General features: G+C 44.4%; 1 protein-coding gene across 1 annotated transcript in view; it reads left to right on the top strand.

The window, feature by feature from the left end:
* Positions 1 to 20,000, top strand: part of kcnh1a (potassium voltage-gated channel, subfamily H (eag-related), member 1a) — a 140,941-nt gene that overhangs the window by 58,167 nt on the left and 62,774 nt on the right. Inside the window, exons 10-11 of the mRNA XM_063191892.1 lie at positions 14,182 to 14,393; positions 16,604 to 16,856. Of these exons, the coding sequence (XP_063047962.1) occupies positions 14,182 to 14,393; positions 16,604 to 16,856 (465 nt within the window). The remainder of the gene's footprint in view (positions 1 to 14,181; positions 14,394 to 16,603; positions 16,857 to 20,000) is intronic.

Consider the following 20,000-nt stretch of genomic DNA (forward strand, 5'->3'; position numbering starts at 1 on the left):
CTACGCATGTCTGTGTGTTCTTATGTCTGTGTGTGTGTGTGTGTGTGTGTGTGTGTGTGTGTGTGTGTGTGTGTGTGTGTGTGTGTGTGTGTGTGTGTGTGTGTGTGTGTGTGTGTGTGTGTGTGTGTGTGTGTACATGCTTGCGTCTTATTTGATGTAGGCTAATTATCATTAAGAGGGAGAGGGTGCACCGTCACAGAGAGAGGCAGTCTGAGAGAGGCAGATGACGTCTCATTTCGCCTGGAAAGCTCAGCTCAGCTCTGCTCTTCTCTCCCTCACGCACCAGATAAGAGATTTGATTACTTTTTCCCGTAAGCCCTTTCTAGAAAGCTCTGTTTGGGAAGCAGTGGCAGTGCACACGACTGCGCATCCATCGGCTATTACAAATTAAATATGGAAATTGGTACGGAATACCATCAATACCGGACCTACTGTATGGTACGTTGGGTGAAAACGCTGCACAAAAAAAACAGGGTTGTGTCTCTAGATGGCATACCAGTTAGCTCACCATTTGCAAATGGGAAATTGCATTGCTAACGTGGATTGAAATGAGACTGTCAAAAAACGCGCTACAGTTTCTGTCGAATGAAGAGATACGTAGTGAAGTATATCATAGAATTACAGGCACTTTTTACTGTGCGACCTCAAAATCACATCATACAGTATGGGTGGAAAAATCCTCTTGCTTTTTTTTAAAGTATTTTAGTGGCATTTTTGCCTTTATTTCGATAGGACAGTATGAGAGGCGACAGGAAGTGAGTGGGAGAGAGAGATAGGGGGAGGATTGGTAAATGACCCGGGCCGAAATCGAACCCGAGTTGCCGGCATAGTAACCCAGTGCCCTACCGTTAGGCCACGGCAGGGCCCGCGCTACAGATTCTGACAAATGGAGAGATACATTGTGAAGTATACGTATCATGGAGTCACAGGCACCTTTTTACAGTGCGACTTCAAAATCATGTCATACATTATGGGTGGAAAATTCATTATGCTTTTAACTTGACCAGGTAGGTGAAACATAATGACGCCAATTAAAAAACAGCTGATGGTCTCAACTCAATCTGGAGAGGATGGATGTTTGAAAGGAGGGGTGGACAAAAGGTTGAATGAATACATGTAGATGGAAGGATGAACGGTTGCATGGAAGCAATACTGGACACTGTGGCAAATGGAAGCAGAAACAAGCCTCGGCAGAACACACCACAGTGGGTCAGAGTGTGTGTGGATGCGTGTGTGTGTGTGTGTGTGTGTGTGTGTGTGTGTGCGTGCGTGCGTGCGTGCGTGCGTGTGTGTGTGCACGTGAGAGAGATTGAGAGAGAGAAAGTGAGAGAGAATGAGAGTGTGTGTGTGTCTGTGTCTGTGTGTGTGCGTGTCTGTGTGTTTAGATCTGTGCTGGGAGCATGCCCTTCATTAGTCCTGAGTAAACATGCTTTAATTGTGGCCTCTATTTAATCACGAGTCAGTATGAGTGCTGTTCGAGCCGATTATGCTCTGATTGCATAGGAGCCACATGGCTTTTTCATCCTTTGTGTGTGTGTGTGTGTGTGTGTGTGTGTGTGTGTGTGTGTGTGTGTGTGTGTGTGTGTGTGTGTGTGTGTGTGTGTGTGTGTGTGTGTGTGTGTGTGTGTGTGTGTGTGTGTTTGTGTGTGTGTTGTATTTGTGTGTCTGCCTATCTGTGTGTGTGTGTTGTTTGTCCACACACTTCTGACCATACTACACGTTTCCTTCCGTTTGTAACATCACAACTCTTCTGACTCTATTGATCCTCCAGTTTTACCCTATGACCTTCAGGTGACCTCAGAGGAACAGCATCTGACCTTTGACCTCACTTCATTAGCGTCTTCCGTCCGGAGACGATGTAACGGGCTCCGACCCTTGACAATGACTGCCTTCTCCATCTGTTATCAATTCCAAGTCACATCTAGGGATATATGACTGAATAGATATGGGGAATTGTCTGCTTTCAATCACGTATTGGACATACCATGCCACAAGTGACATAAATTCTCTCAAAGCATAAAACTGGGTAGCTCTGGACCTAACCCTTTTCTGAACCCAGCCGTAAATCTAGAGGTTCATTCGAGCATCATTTTGTAGCAAATAATTAATTAGCAATTTGAAATACAACAGGATTCCAAGAAAAGTTGGAACATTTTGTGAATTAGAAACACAATGATTGATCGTTTTGACGCAGCACTCCAGAGCACACAGTGGTCACTGCACACAACACAATTGCATTTATGCCTTACCCATGCAAGGAAACAGCCCCAAATGGCACGGCATGGTTCAATACAGCGGTGCATTTCTCAAAGCGTAGTTGCTAACTACGACAGCTACTTTGTTGGTTGCAACGCAATTTCACATGGGCAACTACCCAAGTTGCTAACTGCTAAAAACTATGCTTTCGAGAAAGGCACCCCAGTATTGTTACAGCCCAAGTAAAGATCACAGATGTAAACCATGTGCATGTGCTAGGTATGTTCCAATCCTCTGACACAAGATAATGATATTGTGTTTGCCTGCTGTAGTCCATCTCTCAGTTCTATGTACCACTGGGGTGGTGAGAGCAGCAGAAAGCTCTAGGCCATTTAGGCGGGTTATGGTAGCCATTACTTCACGGTGTGTTTTTCTGTTTGTGATGGTGCGTAGGATAAGGCCATTTTCTTTCCATTAATGAGGAATTTGAAACTATGGAAATTTGTTTTACCTCACCGCAGGCCTGAGAGAGCATTTAAATTCAATTTGTATGCCCGGAGATTGCTTAGACACCCCCTCAATACACACACACACACACACACACACACACACACACACACACACACACACACACACACACACACACACACACACACACACACACACACACACACACACACACACACACACACACACACACACACACACACACTGAGAGAAAATAGCCCTTTTTTACACTTAAAAGTCATCAGGCTATAGCTTAAGCGCTCAATCTCTTTTTTTTTGGATAGTTCAATAGTTCACTCTCTTGTTTTTGTCCACTAATGCAAGCAGGAGCTGGGTATCTAACTTTTAATGCAAATCAAACAAAACAAGCCAATCTCTAGAAGTAGCTAAGAAATCAATTCTTTAGAGGGGTGCAAGAAAGGACTATATCCTGATTGGCACAGAGTAAAACAACATTCTAATGATAATGGAAACCTGCTCGTTGTCGTAAAACTCCCATTTCTCGCTATTCTGTATCGGGTTCTTTATTCGCTTAAGTTACCGTGACTCCTCTGCCATTTCGGCACCAGCAGGGGTGCATTTCTCGAAACCATAAATGCTAACTATGTTAGCTACTTTGTTGTTTGCAATGCAATTTCCCATTGACAACTACCCAAGTTGCTAACTGCTTACAACTAACAGCTAACAGCTTTCGAGAAACACACCCCTGTTCATAAGCTCTCCCCTCATTAGGACTGGTTCCATTCCTAATTCATGTTACTCTGCATGAGGCAAATTTCACAGATAGCCAAATGTTCATTATTCATTTCATTGTGTTATACGGTAAGTAATTAGAGAGAATGTTTTTTTATGGAAACACTGCTGCTAAGTCTGTGTGTCTAGGCTGAATATGTTCCTTGATACTCAGAATACAGCACCTCATTACGCCTCATAACATAATAATAAACTCACTCAAGACAAATCTATTATAGACTTGAAAATGATCTTGAAAATGAGCTATCTTGAAAATGAGTCCTAAGTTACTCTCTGTTACACAGTGCAAGTGCAACATTCATAGATTAGTCATAATGTCAAAGAATGTACTTACTGTATAAAATATGAGGATGGAAACACTGATAAGATTCTATCTAGACTGAAGGTGTTCGTTAACACACCCATTACCTCCTAATCTAGTGTTCACGAGACAAACTCATGTAGTAGATGAGCACGAAAAAAACAAATCCCCCTTTCTCTGGCTAAATTACTCCATTACGAAAGCCACCATTCCACAACAACAAGAACACGTTTATTTTGTCCAAAGACTGCTACCTGCAGTACGCGCAAGACATTCTGTTCTAGCTCTGAACCCACTCTGAATAAAAGTGTGTGGTATATACACGTACGTATATAATGATATTTCACGGGGCTAACAGGGCTTTCGAGCTGGATTTGCGGCTGGATAAAGGTGCTTGTTTTGTGGGGTAACTCCGGGAGGGAAACGGGGTCAGATAAAATGTGCGTCTCTTTCCGCTGTCAGTGCAGTGAGCGCGAGTGAAGGGGGATATATGTGACAGAATATTTAATCATCCTACAACCCAGATGCTATTTGAACCTGCACATCACACACTACAAAGGGATGTGTCACTCGCTTTATCTCTCTCTCTTTTTCCTGGCTCCCAGACTCCTGCACCCCCCCCCCCCTCGAGCTGTGGTGTACATCTCACTCTCTATCCTTTCTGCCTTTCTCTCTCTCTCTCTCTCTCTCTCTCTCTCTCTCCCTCTCTCTCTCTCTCTCTCTCTCTCTATCTCTTTCCTTTTCTTTCAATCGAGTATCTCTTTCTCCTGTTTTTGTTTTCTTCAACTCTCACTCTGTTTCTCTTGTTATTGCTCTGTTGTTGTCTCTCTCTCTCTCTCTTTTTCTTTTTCCCTCTCTCTCTCGTTTCTTCTCTATCTTTTGCTCTTGCCTTTCACTCAGAATCATGACAAGTTACTAATGACAAGTGGTATTGTGTGTGTGTGTGTGTGTGTGTGTGTGTGTGTGTGTGTGTGTGTGTGTGTGTGTGTGTGTGTGTGTGTGTGTGTGTGTGTGTGTGTGTGTGTGTGTGTGTGTGTGTGTGTGCGTGCGTGTGTGTGTGCGCGTGTGCGTGTGTGTGCGTGTGCGCGTCTTTGCATGTGTGTGTTTGCGTGCAGAGGCGCATCTTGTCACCAGGCTAGGCAGGCAGGCGCTTGGGGCCCCCAAGCCTATAGATGGTGAATAACAGCTAAGTAATAACTTAACTATGAGTGCGTATACATGCAGTTCAGTATCCCGAATATGATCGGGATATTAAGTATCCCGAATTTGCGTTTGCGCATATAAACACTTCAGTATCCCGAATAAGCCCTTATTCGGGATACTGAGAAATCGGGATATGCTAGGTGGAGTTTTCCGAAAGAAGTCGGGATACTGACGCATGTATACACCTTATCCCGAATACAGGGGCTTCCCATGGAACGCTGTTGCTGGTATCCAGGCTACACGCATTTGAAGAGAATTCTAATGCGGCCAAGAATGTTGACTGGGATATTACACTCTGTGCTCATATAAACACCTTATCCCGAATATGATCATAACCGGGATATGCCTCTTATTCGGGATACTGAACTGCATGTAAAAGCACTCTATGTTGCGAATGTTCATTCTTTAGAATTTTCGCTTGGGGCCCCAACTTAGCCTAGAATCCCCTCTGTTTGCGTGTGTGTGTTTGCGTGTGTGTGTTCGCGTGTGTGTTTGCGTGTGTGTTCATTCGTGCATGCTTGTGTGCGTATCCGCCTGGGAGAGCGGGGTGGTTTGTCAGGGGCTCCACCTACTCAGAAGAGGGCTAGTAGTTACATTTGTGTAACCTTTGTGAATGTGACAAGGCTATGGTGTTCATCAGCCCTTCACATGGATTATTTACTGTGTGAGATGGTGGCCAGAGAAGGTATTGCAACTATGCTACTCATTGAAACAGTGCTGCCTTTTTGGAGAGTTTGATCTTTTCATGAATATTTACTAAATAATAAATTAATATTTACTAGTATGACCAAAGTCCAGTAAGTTTTGCATTAAAAATTCAATTTTCTCAGTCATAATGAATACTTAGAATTTGATGGTGGTGGTAAGTGTTTCTGGAAAGGGTAACATTAGTGAATGGGCAGCATGTATTCTGGAAATAGACTACTAAACATGTTACACAGTGCACCTTTAAAAACTCAGAAAATAAAACTTAAAAAATAAAAGTATTTCCCAACCTTTTTTTTTATCTCGCGCACCCCCTAAGCCATTTTGTTGTCTTTTGTTGACTATGCTCCATACCTTATTACATTTTTCCAAGTACCCCCTGCAGTTTGCTCGCACTATGTGTATCAGAGTCATCAAGTTAGGATTAGATTGAGAGTCAGGTTCAGGGTCGGGTTAGCATTATACATGGCTTTTTTTGTTTATAAACATGGTGTTGTGAGGAGGGCCAAGATATTGGCAGCCATGTGAGCTAATTTTTTTGACCGATAGCGGTTTCCAACAATCAGAGGTTGAGTTGTGCCTAGCCAGGTTCACGCAGCCAGGGGAAAACAAAATAAAAAATCCATGTATACTGCTATTTAGGAAAACTGATTCTCTCTCTCTGTCTCTCTCTCTCTCTCTCTCTCTCTCTCTCTCTCTCTCTCTCTCTCTCTCTCTGTGAATGCATGTGTGTCAGAGTGTGAGAGAGTGGAAAAGAAATAAACAAGATGAAAAAAATATAGACAAAGAATATGAATATCCTCCTGTCATAGGGTCCCATTGAGACATTGGGAAGTGAAAGACAAAAAAAAACATCCTCTCTCCTTCCCTTACAGTACTTTCAGGAGAAGGATTACATGGAGCTTTCACCCCTCCACACTTCATCACTCCTCACACAGCTTTTCAGTGCTGTGCGGCGGGTGGCTGCAACATCTTGTCACTTCTATCTCAAATGTACTGCCATCTTTAAGCCCCCCTCTCTCCGGGAACAAAATGGTGACACTTAGGCCTACAGTACATAGGCTACATTCACATTCACATTCATGCACGGGGGCGTGGGTCGAGCATTGCAGCAAATGCACACATACTATTTCAGAGTTAACAAAAGCCTATCTGTTATTTATGAGGTGCATGATGGGGAGTGGGAAGAGGGGAAAAACACAACATCCCAGGAGGTCCACACATGCACGCACACACACACACACACACACACACACACACACACACACACACACACACACACACACACACACACACACACACACACACACACACACACACACACACACGGACACACGGACACACACACACACACACACACAGTAAGAGAAGAAGACTCATAAATACATATTAGGCCCCTGACACACCGACTTCAAAACAACAGAAAAAGCCATGTGAATGTGAGATGAAAGGTGTGCGTGCGTGCGTGCGTGCGTGCGTGCGTGCGTGCGTCCGTGTGTGCTTCTTCAGAGAGACACCACAGCGATTAGTACAAAGTCCAGTGTCCTAGTGCTTTAAATGGTGGTGGCCGAGAGACACGTTTTTTTGCCTCTTTACAAATGAGACCATTTGCACACACACACGCACGCACTCACACACACGCAGACAACAAACCACATTGTGACAAAAAATGTCTTTTTTCTCCTTATTGCTGATAGAGGCTGCAACAACATTACTGGCCTCATCATCTTCAACAACACAGTGGCACACACATACAGTACACACAGGCGTAACAACATGACTGACAATTGCTATGTTTACATGACGGATTTAGTTCTGCCGAAATTACTTTTATCTTTCGTTTAATTCCAAATTAAGAGGTGTTAACATGACGTTTTCAAAGTGGAATTAAGCTTTCTTCAGAATTAAAGTCAGTTAATTCTGAATTAAATGTTTAATGTAAACGTAGCAAATGTGTCATGTTATTTAAACCCGGGCTATTTTAACTTGCTTATCAGGATTTTAGACTTATCTTACACCAACATTTCACTACATGTAAAAGTGTATGTGACATATAAAAGCACATGACTTGACTTCACTATGGGGACTTGCATAGATCCAGTCAGTGTGTCCAAAATGAGAGCGTGGAGTATTTGGAGGAAAACGAATCATTTCCAAAATATCAATGGTAAACAGGAGAGAAAGTAGTTTTCGTTTTTTTTTTACCGTGCTACCCCCCAACACCACCGACAAACAAACAATAAACAAACAAAATAAACATGACTATTACATATCTATAATCGCTGCATGACTATATTTCGTGTGTCTCCTCATAGGACGACACTTGTCTCAAATGACATAGTGTGGATGTACGTGTTTTCTACTGAAACAGCAGACCTTACTTTTTCACATGTGGGATTTTGGACAGCATTAAACCTATTCTCTTACCGGTACTGCGCACCAGCTGTAAATGTTATACCGGTACTGCGCACTTGTGCGCACCCGTCTACTTTCACCACTGATGGAAAACGAATGTCGAGGCTGTCATGGATCAGCTGCGACTGTGCGTTTTAATTGGTGATTTCTTGAGTGGTTGTGACACAATTCATTGTCAAAAGTTTCAAAATGATATACCCACGATTCACTTATTTCCCTGTTGGGTGTTTTGCCTCCAGGTCTGTGTTGCAGTAATTCTCTTGTGTGTATTTTGGTTCAAGTTCTCGTAAGTGTGTATTCGAAGAACACAGTTACACACACACACACACACACACACACACACACACACACACACACACACACACACACACACACACACACACACACACACACACACACACACACACACACACACACACACACACACACGACACTGAGCTGAACATCCCCCAAACACCTCTTCGGAACCTCCCCATCTCCCGCCTAGAACACGGCCAGCGGTTGCCATGACAATGAGGCAGGTGTTCCACTGCTGCTTCTAGTACAGTTTTTAGCCCGGTGAGGCTGGAGCTGGAGCGATGGCTGGCTTACTGTACAGCCATTTTGTCAAAGTGCCCTCCAGGTATACAAAACAGCACAGAAAGCACAGAACAGGAAGCTATAATATGACAGCAGAGGCCTACAGTCATTAAGGTCACAGTCACATCTGCTGACGCACTCCTGTCAGGTCCCTCTGGGTGTTTTTTTTGTGTTTTTTTTTGTGTGTGTTTTTTTTTTTACAGATGAGCATCTCTCTCTCTCTCTCTCTCTCTCTCTCTCTCTCTCTCTCTCTCTCTCTCTCTCTCTCTCTCTCTCTCTCTCTCTCTCTCTCTCTCTCTCTCTCTCTCTCTCTCTCGTATCAAATTATCTTGGATCTCTGGGCAGTACAGTAGATACATTGCATTGACAGTAGAGAGCCGATTGCAGCCTTTACTCAACATCCAGGTAGCCCCATAGTGGAACACTTTAATAGTCATTGAGAAGTTAGCTACCTTTATAGTACTACACTAATATGACATAACACAGGGCCTTTAGTAATGCACAAGGACTTGGTCATTGCCATTCTGTTAACAGCAGATTTATAACGCTGTGTCTCAACGGGATCTACGTATGTAAAGAGGGGAAGTGACTGGGCATTGTCAACTCGCATACAGGACTCGTTAAATGTGCTAAGGGTTGAGTAACCGAATGCTGTATACATCAGATCACTTTTAAAATACCACAGTCATGAGATCAAGCTGGTCCACTTATAGAAGACCGGGCTAGACATGACTTACATAGCACTCAAAGACTTTATTTTATTGTGGCACAAGCATAATGACTAATGTCTTGCCTTGATGCGTTTACTTCAGAGTCTGACGAAAGCGCACCACGTCGAAACGTTAGTCGTTTATTTGTCCACCATCCTGGACTGAGAACACCAAGGGGAAGCCAAAGTGACATCCCCTTTCCCACAACTATGACATACGTAATCTGCTATCTGAAGCTTCTGACTCAACCTGTTAAGACACAGCATTATAAATCTGCTGTTACCAGAATGGCAATGACCAAGTTGTAGGGCATTACTAAAGGCCCTGTGTTATGTCATAGTATTGTAGTACTATGTTACTTCAATGACTATTACAGCGTGCCACTAGAGATACGGCGTGCATTAAGGGGCTACCAGTGTTCTGGTCAAGTGAAATCTTGTTGGCCTCCAATTTTCTAAAGTTATTGCACTGAATTAACTTTTTTCTTCTACCGCCAATACACGCTATAGACCAGGGGTGTCAAACTCATTTTGGTCCGGGGGCCGCATACAACCCATGTGGACCTCAAGCGGGCCGCATTAGTAACATCATCGCGGAAAAAAAAAAAAAAACGTAAAGCAGAGGATTAGTGTTCAGTACTATCACGTTTTAAGTGTGTTGAATATGTAGAAAGCAATGCAATACTGATAATCCTATGCAAAATTTCCTTGACTTCATTCATTCATTGGCAACCGTCAAATAATGAAATATGGGACAGTTCATTTTAGCCGGGGGTCTGGGGGTTTACCCCCATAAAATTTTGTATTTCTTATATGTAATTTCCTGCATTTTCACGCATTCTAACATCCCGTTTCCAGTTTGAGCTTATTAGGAACCAATACAAATCCTATTATATTTATTATTTAATTACAACCAATACCAATACAATACAAATAAGAAGTATTAACATTTTATCTCTATATATGAGGTCTATATTATGAGCTTTATGAAATGCCTGTTACAGTACAAATTCACTATTTATAATAGAAGTGTGAGGTGCACTTTACTACATATATACAGTGTAACAGAGGGACCATTGGGTTAATGTCATGCAGGTTTCGATTTTGCCCCGAGGGCCGTAATTGCGCATTTCGGCTATTTCATTAAAAAAAATAAATAAAAAAAATTAAAAATTAAAAATTAAAAAAAACTTTTTTTTTTTTACATCCGGGCCGGATGGAACCCTCCCGCGGGCCGGATGCGGCCCGCGGGCCGTATGTTTGACACCCCTGCTATAGACTCACTTGCCTTTTGTGTGGGTGTGTGGATATGTGTGTGTGTGTGTGTGTGTGTGTGTGTGTGTGTGTGTGTGTGTGTGTGTGTGTGTGTGTGTGTGTGCGTGTGCGCGTGTGCGTGTGTGTGTGTGTGCGTGTTTTAAGGATGTGTGATCATAAAAATTCTTGCGTGGGCTGATGTGTGAAAGAGCAATGTCTGTCCTTAAAAGTCAACATTTGGTGTTGCATTGTTTATTGAAGCTTTGTGTGATTGGAGCAGGCAAAGAAAGTGTGAACACCTCTGATGCCATTGCACTTATGTAAGCTTGTATTGTATGCAAAAGGGGAAAAAAACACAAAGCTGTTGCAACGTGACATTTCTCATCACTGCTGTAGGTTCAGTGAAGATTTAGCTAGAATTGCAAACAGCCCCACAGACAATACACACAAATAGCTGATAGAGCGCATATGCACTGTGTTCTATTGCCCCTCACAAACCACTTTCTATTATTGATGAAGTCATATCTTGCCTGATGATTGCTTTACTCTTGAGTCTTTATCCGACAACACTTTATTTGAAGGGGTTTACGTAAGGGTGGCATGTAAACAGCATAGGAATGACAGGTAACACTTTATTTTAGTGTTACATCTATTAGCACTAATACATACAATGTCAATGCCTGTACTGTATAAGTAACTTGTAAGGCATGTACTAAGCAAAATCAAACATTTGTTAGGCATGTATTCGCCAATATCTTGTTCATGCAATTAGGGGTTTTATTACCAATATGATTTTGCTTAGTACTTGCCTTAGAAGTTACTTGTACAGGCATTAACATTGTATGTATTAGTGCTAATAGATGTAACACTAAAATAAAGTACATCACAAAGGAACATCACTGATGTTTGTTGTCATAATGTTTGCTGTCAGTTTTTTTTAGAATGTCAAGTTGACATTGTTTGGGTGTCATGACACATCATGTCACATTATTACAGAAAACAAGACTCAGAACACTAAGAAAGTCTTGCCGTTTATCCTCTTCTTATCCTCCTCTCTCTCACACATGATCCACTGGACAAGAAACAGCCAGTCAGCCAGCAAGCCAGCCAGGCAGTCTCACACACAGCCCCAGACAGGGCTGGACTGGGGGAGACATAAGGCTTAAAGGGGCCCCTCAAATTTAGTGGTGCAGAACTGACTCACCGGTGCGTCCCGTGCCCTCGTGGGCCCCTATTTTCAGAAATGTTAAAAAAAGGTTTTTTTTTACATTTATGAAAATAGGGGCCCACGGGGTGCGGGCCCACTGGGAAATGCCCGCTTTGCCAGATGATCAGTCCAGCCCTGGCCCCAGAGTCAGTTTCTGGCAGATGTAAAAAAAAATGGCCCTGACCTAGTGAAGTTCACTCGGCAAGCGTCCGCTCGTTTCTCTCGTCGCCTCTTTTGTTTAACGGAGCCTGACAACCCGCTCGCCGCTGCAGTCGTGATGTGCGGTGCATTACTCACGAGCCGTGTGTACGGCTCTACATAAACAGCCACGCGCTCACACTGCCGCTCTGTTTATATATATCCGCTCTGGAGATCCCAGCTCTCCAGCTCTCGTGCTCTCCCGCTCTCTCTCTGTCTCCATTTCTCTCTCTGTTTCTTTCTCTCTCTCTATCTCTCTCTCTCTCTCTGGGTCTTTCTTCCTCTCTCCCCTCATCTGTGTACAGTAAGTGTCATCTGCCACAGACGAAGCCCAGACACAAATGGGGGATTGGGGGTAGAGCAATGTTTTTTTATTTAAGCACTCTAGTAATTCCGCGGCTTAAGAGGGGGGAAAAAGATCACGTGCGGCTGGCCAGGCCACTCTGTTCAGGAAGTGAAGAGGAGTGCTGAAGAGAGAGACTTTTCGGGAAATTCAACCCATACAACACCTTACCAACCCCTCAAGCCTCACTCACTTCAATGAGTCCACCTCTCCTCACCTCACCTCCCCTCACCTCACCTCACCACACCATACAATACACGCCACTCCTGAGGAGCCAGCTGAAGTGGGCAGGATGGATGGAAAATTGAGAGAGAGAGAGAGAGAGTGGGTGGTGGAACGCAGGGGGTAGAAGTTGGTTAGGGTGGGTGGTAAGAGGGATAGAAAGAAATAGAAGAAGACAGGATATTATAGGACAACAGAGAAGAAGAGATCAAGCAGATTCATACAAAAAGAGAAAGGGAGTAAGGGAGACATGGACAGACAGATAAAGAGAGAGACGTACTGTAAATAGGGAGACATAGAGAACATAGAGACATAGAGAACGAGTGGATGTTGACACAAGGAGAAGGTTGAGGCCTCTAGAAGAGGGGACCAGAGGAAATAGGAGACCAATGACAAACTCTGAGGCAAAAAACAGACAGGCACAGACACAGCAAGAAAAGCCAAACACGAGGAGCGAGAGTAGATGGTGGCCCAGAGAGAGGGGGGTGGTTAGAGAAATGAGGGGAGAAAGAAAAACAGAAAGAGAAAAATACAGACCTGGAGATAGAAAAAAGAAAGAGAGCGAGAGAGAAAAAGAGAGACAAAGAAAGAGAAAGACAGACAGAGGGAGAAAGAATAACCTTAGAAACAGACAAAAAAGAGGGAATGAGATAGACAAGGAGAGGACAACTCTAAAGAAGAGGCATAGGGAAGGCTGGCGCCTGCTGCGCTCAAAGTCTCTTCATTAGTCTTAATGTGTGCCAATGAAGCATGCCATCACAGCGCCACAACAAGGAGTCATTACGCCCACAAGCACCTCATCAAACACCCTGACACACGAACATACACGCCCACGCGCATGCACAGGCGCACGTACATGTACATACACACATGAATGCATAAGCACACACACACACGGGTTCAGACAGCAAACAGAGTTCAGATAGGCGAAACACACACTGGCTCTTGTGCACACTCACATTCCACAACAACGATCAGAGGACTTGTGCTCAATACACACAAACACACGTACATACTTATTCTCACAATAAAAACGCTCACTAACACAAGTACACACACTTACTCCCAAACACCAATCATACATCTCGTCCTCAAAACACAGACACGTCCAGACATATTCTCAAGCAACAGTCAGACAACGTCAACAGTGATCAATATGTCTTTGAGCATGTGTCTTTTAATGCTTCAAAAATGGTTTCAGTGGTTCTTCAGCTTCAGTATTCACTGTAATGCTGTTCATAGGTTTTGGAGAAATTTGGAGAAATCAAGTACCCTATGAGAGCCAATTCAGCGTCCAACCTGTGGACGCTGGGAATTTCTCAGTGACTGATGAAGACAACTACTTATGCAATTTACTGTCCCACACCTGATTTTAAAGTTTTTTTGGCAATGATGTCACTAGTGTGGCCCGCTTGAGATCACATGGGTTGTACGTGGCCCCTGAACCAAAATGAGTTTGACACCCCTGCCTTAGAGTCTACCCAAGCTCTGAGCCAGCTCAGGCATCAGTGCAGTAAATGTGCAGTAACTGTAAATGTACGGTACAGTGCTGTAAACCCATCTCTCTTGTGTCTCTCTCTCTCTTCTAGCTCTCCTGTACGCCACCATCTTCGGTAACGTCACCACCATCTTCCAGCAGATGTACGCCAACACCAACCGCTACCACGAGATGCTGAACAGCGTGCGGGACTTCCTGAAGCTCTACCAGGTGCCCAAGGGCCTGAGCGAGCGCGTCATGGACTACATCGCCTCTACCTGGTCCATGTCGCGAGGCATAGACACAGAAAAGGTATCGCAAACTGTAAGCCCAATTTATTACCTCGCATGCTGCTGTGTATACGTAGTGTCAGTCTTACTTCCCCACGTTACCCTACCTCTCTTCTTTCCTCCTCTCCTCCTCCTCCATTCTCTCCTCTTCTTTCCTCCTCTACTCCTCCTCTCCTCTCCTCTTCTCTCCTCTCCTCTCCTCTCCTCTCCTCTCTTCTCTTCCCCCTCCTGTCCTCTCTTCTTCTCTCCTCTCCTCTCCTCTCCTCTCCGCTCCTCTTCTCTCTTCTTCTCTCTCCTCTCCTCTCCTCTCCTCTCCTCTCCTCTCCTCTCCTCTCCTCTCCTCTCCTCTTCTCTCTTCTTCTCTCTCCTCTCCTCTCTTCTCTTCTCCTCTCCTCTCCTCTCCTCTTCTCTCCTCTCCTCTCCTCTCCTCTCCTCTCCTCTCCTCTCTTCTCCTCTCCTCTCTTCTTCTCTCCTCTCCTCTCCTCTCCTCTCCTCTCTTCTCTTCTCCTCTCCTCTCCTCTCCTCTCCTCTCCTCTCCTCTCCCTGTGCATGATGTTGGACTTTGGCTATGTGGCTATATGGGTGTCTGGCTGTGGGTTTGTTTTCTCCCTCTCTGTCTCTCTGTCTGTCTGTCTCTCTGTCTCTCTGTCTCTCTCTCTCTGTCTCTCTGTCTCTCTCTCTCTCTCTCTCTCTCTCTCTCTCTCTCTCTCTCTCTCTCTCTCTCTCTCTCTCTCTCTCTCCCTCTCTCTCTCTAGTTCACACTTCCTCTCAGCCTCTCCCTCTCTCTCTCTCTGTCAGTCTGTCTTTGTCTTTCTGTTGTCTGACACTGTTGCTCTGTGTCAGTGTGTGTGACAGATTGCATCACGTTTGAACGGCTTACTTCTTACAGTGACTCTGTAGATAAGGTGTTACTGATATGGTTAATGAGATCTCTTGTGTTGATGATTTGGTACAGCCGTTGTTGTTCCTACCCAGTGTCTAATCCATTTCCTCATTGCTTCGTGATAGGGATGATGTAAAGATGGGAAAAGAGGGGTCGGAAAGACGACAAGACAAGGGAGGAAAGGGGGGGGAGACAAGTGGATGTGAGGGTACTGGGGCAGGTGAGAAGATGAGAGAGAGAGAGAGAGAGAGAGAGAGAGAGAGAGAGAGAGAGAGAGAGAGAGAGAGAGAGAGAGAGAGAGAGAGAGAGAGAGAGAGAGAAGAAAAGGGAGGTGAGATGAGAAAGGAACTGTGTCAGGGAGGGGGAAGGGAGTGACGAAACAAAATCTGGTGCATTTTGCACTTAGAGAGTAAAACTAACCAAATGTATTTTTTTGTAACAATAAAGCCTATATATTCTATTCTATTCTATTCTATTCTATTCTATTCTATTCTATTCTATTCTATTCTATTCTATTCTGTTCTATTCTATTCTATTCTATTCTATTCTATTCTATTCTATTCTGTTCTATTCTACCATACTTAATGACTGGAATTAACACAAAATTCACTTTGTGGAGGTGGGAGGAATAGTTCAGTTCCAAGACCAGACAAGAAGGGGGTTGGTGTGGGATGTGAGAAAGAGAGAAGATCAAATGTTCCCATCATCCGTCATCTCCAGCCTGCTATCCTGCACAATACATTTGGCAGTGTTGATTCCACACTATAGGGAATGGAATTGAATACTCCTATATTATTGGTTTCTATCCTCTCACATTAACATTGTAAAATTCAATGGCCCTGATCCTCCGCCGAGTCACTCTTGCCTTCCAGGAGTTTTATGAGGATGAGGTTACCCTGACAACCGCATCCCAGCTGACTCGGTTTGCAGCAGGGAATGCTCAGAGATTGAAGGTTTAGAGGCGCCTCGGGAGACACGGTGTAGCCAGATCACAGATTCTTGCACACCAAAATATGGCCATGTTTTTTGATTAGTTCTTCTGTTTTGTTGTGTTTCTCCCTCTTTCTTTTATTTTATTTCCCCCCCTTGTAACGTTGAATTCTTTCTGCTCTTTTTTCTTGTCAAATCTCTTCTCCTTTACTACCTTTTCCTATCTGGGCAAAACCTATGAGCTTTGCATCGCCTGCTCTGTTTCATCTTCTCTTCTCTTCTCTTCTCTTCTCTTCTCTTCTCTTCTCTTCTCTTCTCTTCTCTTCTCTTCTCTTCTCTTCTCTTCTCTTCTCTTCTCTTCTCTTCTCTTCTCTTCTCTTCTCTTCTCTTCTCTTCTCTCCTCTCCTCTCCCTCTCTTTTTCCTCCTCCAGGTGTTGCAGATCTGTCCTAAGGACATGCGTGCCGACATCTGTGTGCACCTGAACAGGAAGGTGTTTAAGGAGCATCCTGCCTTCCGGCTGGCCAGCGACGGCTGCCTGCGAGCGCTGGCTATGGAGTTCCAGACCATCCACTGCGCCCCAGGGGACCTCATCTACCACGCCGGGGAGAGCGTGGACAGCCTCTGCTTCGTGGTGTCGGGGTCGCTGGAAGTCATCCAGGACGATGAGGTGGTGGCCATCTTGGGTGAGTCACTTAGGGTGGGTGTGGATGGGGATGGGGGTGATTGGCTGGGTTTGGTTGGGTTGAGTTTGGGAGGCGGTGTAGGCTGATTTGAAATACAGCCGTGTGACATTTCCAATTTTCCCCGTTGTGTCATTTTGTTATTTGTTGTTGTTGCTGTGTGGGGTGTGGAGTGTCAGTGTGTGTGCGTGCGTGTGTGTGTGTGTGTGTGAGAGAGAGAGAGAGAGAGAGAGAGAGAGAGAGAGAGAGAGAGAGAGAGAGAGAGAGAGAGAGAGAGAGAGAGAGAGAGATAGAGGGAAAGAGAGAGAGAGAGAGAGAGAGAGAGAGAGAGAGACACAGAAACAGAAACAGAAACAGAAACAGAGGGGTGAGTATGGATGTGTGGTATGCCAAATTGAAGTTACAGTGTAGCTTTCTCATTTGGAGAGAGAGAGAGGTGAGTATGGATGTGTGGTATGCCAAATTGAAGTTACAGTGTAGCTTCCTCATTTGGAGACATTCTTCACTCTAGGGAGGTGGAATGAAAAGTGAGAGAGTTCATGACATGCAGAGCAAGAGTATGAAAACGAGGAGAGAGAGAGAGAGAGAGAGAGAGAGAGAGAGAGAGAGAGAGAGAGAGAGCGAGAGAGAGAGAGAGAGAGAGAGAGAGGAGCGTGGAAATTACACTGTAGAGGGAGACAGAGATAGAGAACATGGAAAACATGCTACAGAAGAAGGGGAGAGAGAGTGAGAGCGACAGAGACAGAACGAGAAAATGAGAAAACGAGAGCGAGGGAGAAGTGCAGAAGTGCAGGGCTATGTGGGAGGCTCATTAGAAGTAAATCATCCTCTCTATTGACTCCATGTGCAAATGAGACACATCAAAGTGCTGCTGGAGGCCCCATAGAACCTACTAGGAAACAGCAGGAAATACCGGCGAAAAAAAGGCACAGATAGACATGACTTATACGTGGGTCCGCTCATTCAATTGTTTCCAAAATGCCGAGCGGTCACAGATCTGTGCCTCTCCCAGCATGCTAGAGGTTCTTAAATTCACTAGCACATTTAGACTCGTGTAGCTAAAGCTGTCCCGCAGCTAACCAGACTGACATGCAGGCAGATAGGCAGACAGACAGGAAGGAAGGCAGGCAGGCAGGCAGGCAGGCAGGCAGGCAGGCAGGCAGGCAGGCAGGCAGACAGACAGATGACAGACAGACAGGAAAGCAGACAGACAGACAGGCAGGCAGGCAGGCAAACAGGCAGGGAGTTAAGCAGGCAGACAGGTGGGGAGACAGGCTTCCAGGATGGGAGGAAGACAGACAGACAGACAGACAGACAGACAGACAGACAGACAGACAGACAGGAAGACAGACAGGCAGGCAGGAAGACAGACAGAGAGACAGACAGACAGACAGATAGATAGACCACTATCCGCTTCAGAGAGTGAAAGGTCACATCATATTAATTTCACCCATGCACAAATCTGTCAGTTTCTAATTAGCACAAATCTCCCTCCAGGTAATCAGCCAAATCCCAAGGCCTGCCTGTGTCCGAAACAGAAAAAAACATGCTGCCTTTGAAGGGATGAGACAGCAAGTCATCGTCAAGGTTGTCTGAATCAAAGTGCAAAATAAAATGCTGCCTTATTTTTCAATGTACCTCTGATTTGCACTGTTTTGAAGGAGGCATATGTAGATTCGTCCTTCGTGTTGCTTTCAACATCCCAGATTTTATTTGTGTGTCTGTCAGCTGGGCCACCTTAAACTGGTTTTATCTTCATACTTGTTCAGTGTACAAGTTACTGAACAATGAAGTCAGTATGACAACAAATAATGTTTCTTTCCATTTCAGACTAGAGATGTATCCGGCAGTTACCTAAAAATCAGGATCTGGTGCATCTCTAGTTTTTACGTAGCCTAGGCTTTTCAGTCAGTCTTTCACAACCCCAATCGCTGCATGGAGTGAAAGCCCTTTGGAAGCGGCCGTTGCAGGCAGTGTGGCAGTAAGCCAATGAGTCTAAAAAATAGTTTGAGCCAACGTAATAAAAAGGGCCCACGGTGCAAGTAGGTTATGTGTTTCAACCCTTTTGTAGGATCCGGTATCCGGCAGGATTAAGCAGTGGATTCGGTATCCGTCAGGATCCTAAAAATCAGGATCCGGTGCATCTCTATTTCAGACACAGCCACCTATGTTTACCTGTAAACACTAGGGGTGGTACGGTTCACAAAGTTCACGGTTCGGTTCATATCGCGGTGTCAAGGTCACGGTTTTCGGTTCTCTACGTTTTTTTTTTTAGTTCATGATAAATGGTGCACTGGCTAATAGAATCAGACTTATCACTAAATATCCTACATGTGGTTTGTATAGGCTTATAATGTGAAAATGGTGTGATTTTAATTGTGTCATACTCTGATTTGGTCTTATACGCTAATGTTTTAATCAGACAGACTGGATAAGATACTCCTAGAATCTCTGTTTCACATATTTTTCTGGGCAGTACATGAATTGCGGTTTGCGATGGATTGGGCGGTTCGGTTCGGTATGTGTGTGAATGGTACGGTTTCGGTTTTCGGTGCAGTTTGTGCCATCCCTAGTAAACACCTGTGCTCAGGAAGAGCAAATTGAAATGCATTCTATTCCTTAAAATCAGGGCCATCCACCTTTGCCTTTGGGTTACTTTTGCCTGTACACATGCAGTACAGTACAGTACAGTGCAGTACAGTACAGTCAAAGAAAATCATGAACTCTTTACATGTTAAGAGGAGAATGTTGGCCAATTTCGAAATGTGAAGTGAACAAACCATGCCTCCATTACAATGGCTAGGATCTTGGAAATGGCGGGCAAAAAAACAAACAAAAAAAAGCTAGCTTGGGGGTGCAATGTCTCAGTGGGCTATGGTGTCGTACCATTTAATCGGGGACCTGAGGTCGTTTCCTGATCCTTCTAAGTGTCTCACTCTTCCCACACCTTTCCTGTCTATCTCTACTATCTCTATCTCAAGTAAATATATAAAACACCCTTGGAGGTTTGGTTGCCCTGATCCTGCTTCCCTTCCATCAGGCCACTCCTGAAGAAGTCTCTCAGGATGAACGTGAGAGTAAAACATTATCAAGCTCAAAGGTCCCGTTACTTACCAGCTTAGCTCATTTAACCCCTTTGCACTAGCC

Source organism: Engraulis encrasicolus, chromosome 24 (assembly GCF_034702125.1).
Source record: "Engraulis encrasicolus isolate BLACKSEA-1 chromosome 24, IST_EnEncr_1.0, whole genome shotgun sequence".
NCBI classification, from domain to species: domain Eukaryota; kingdom Metazoa; phylum Chordata; class Actinopteri; order Clupeiformes; family Engraulidae; genus Engraulis; species Engraulis encrasicolus.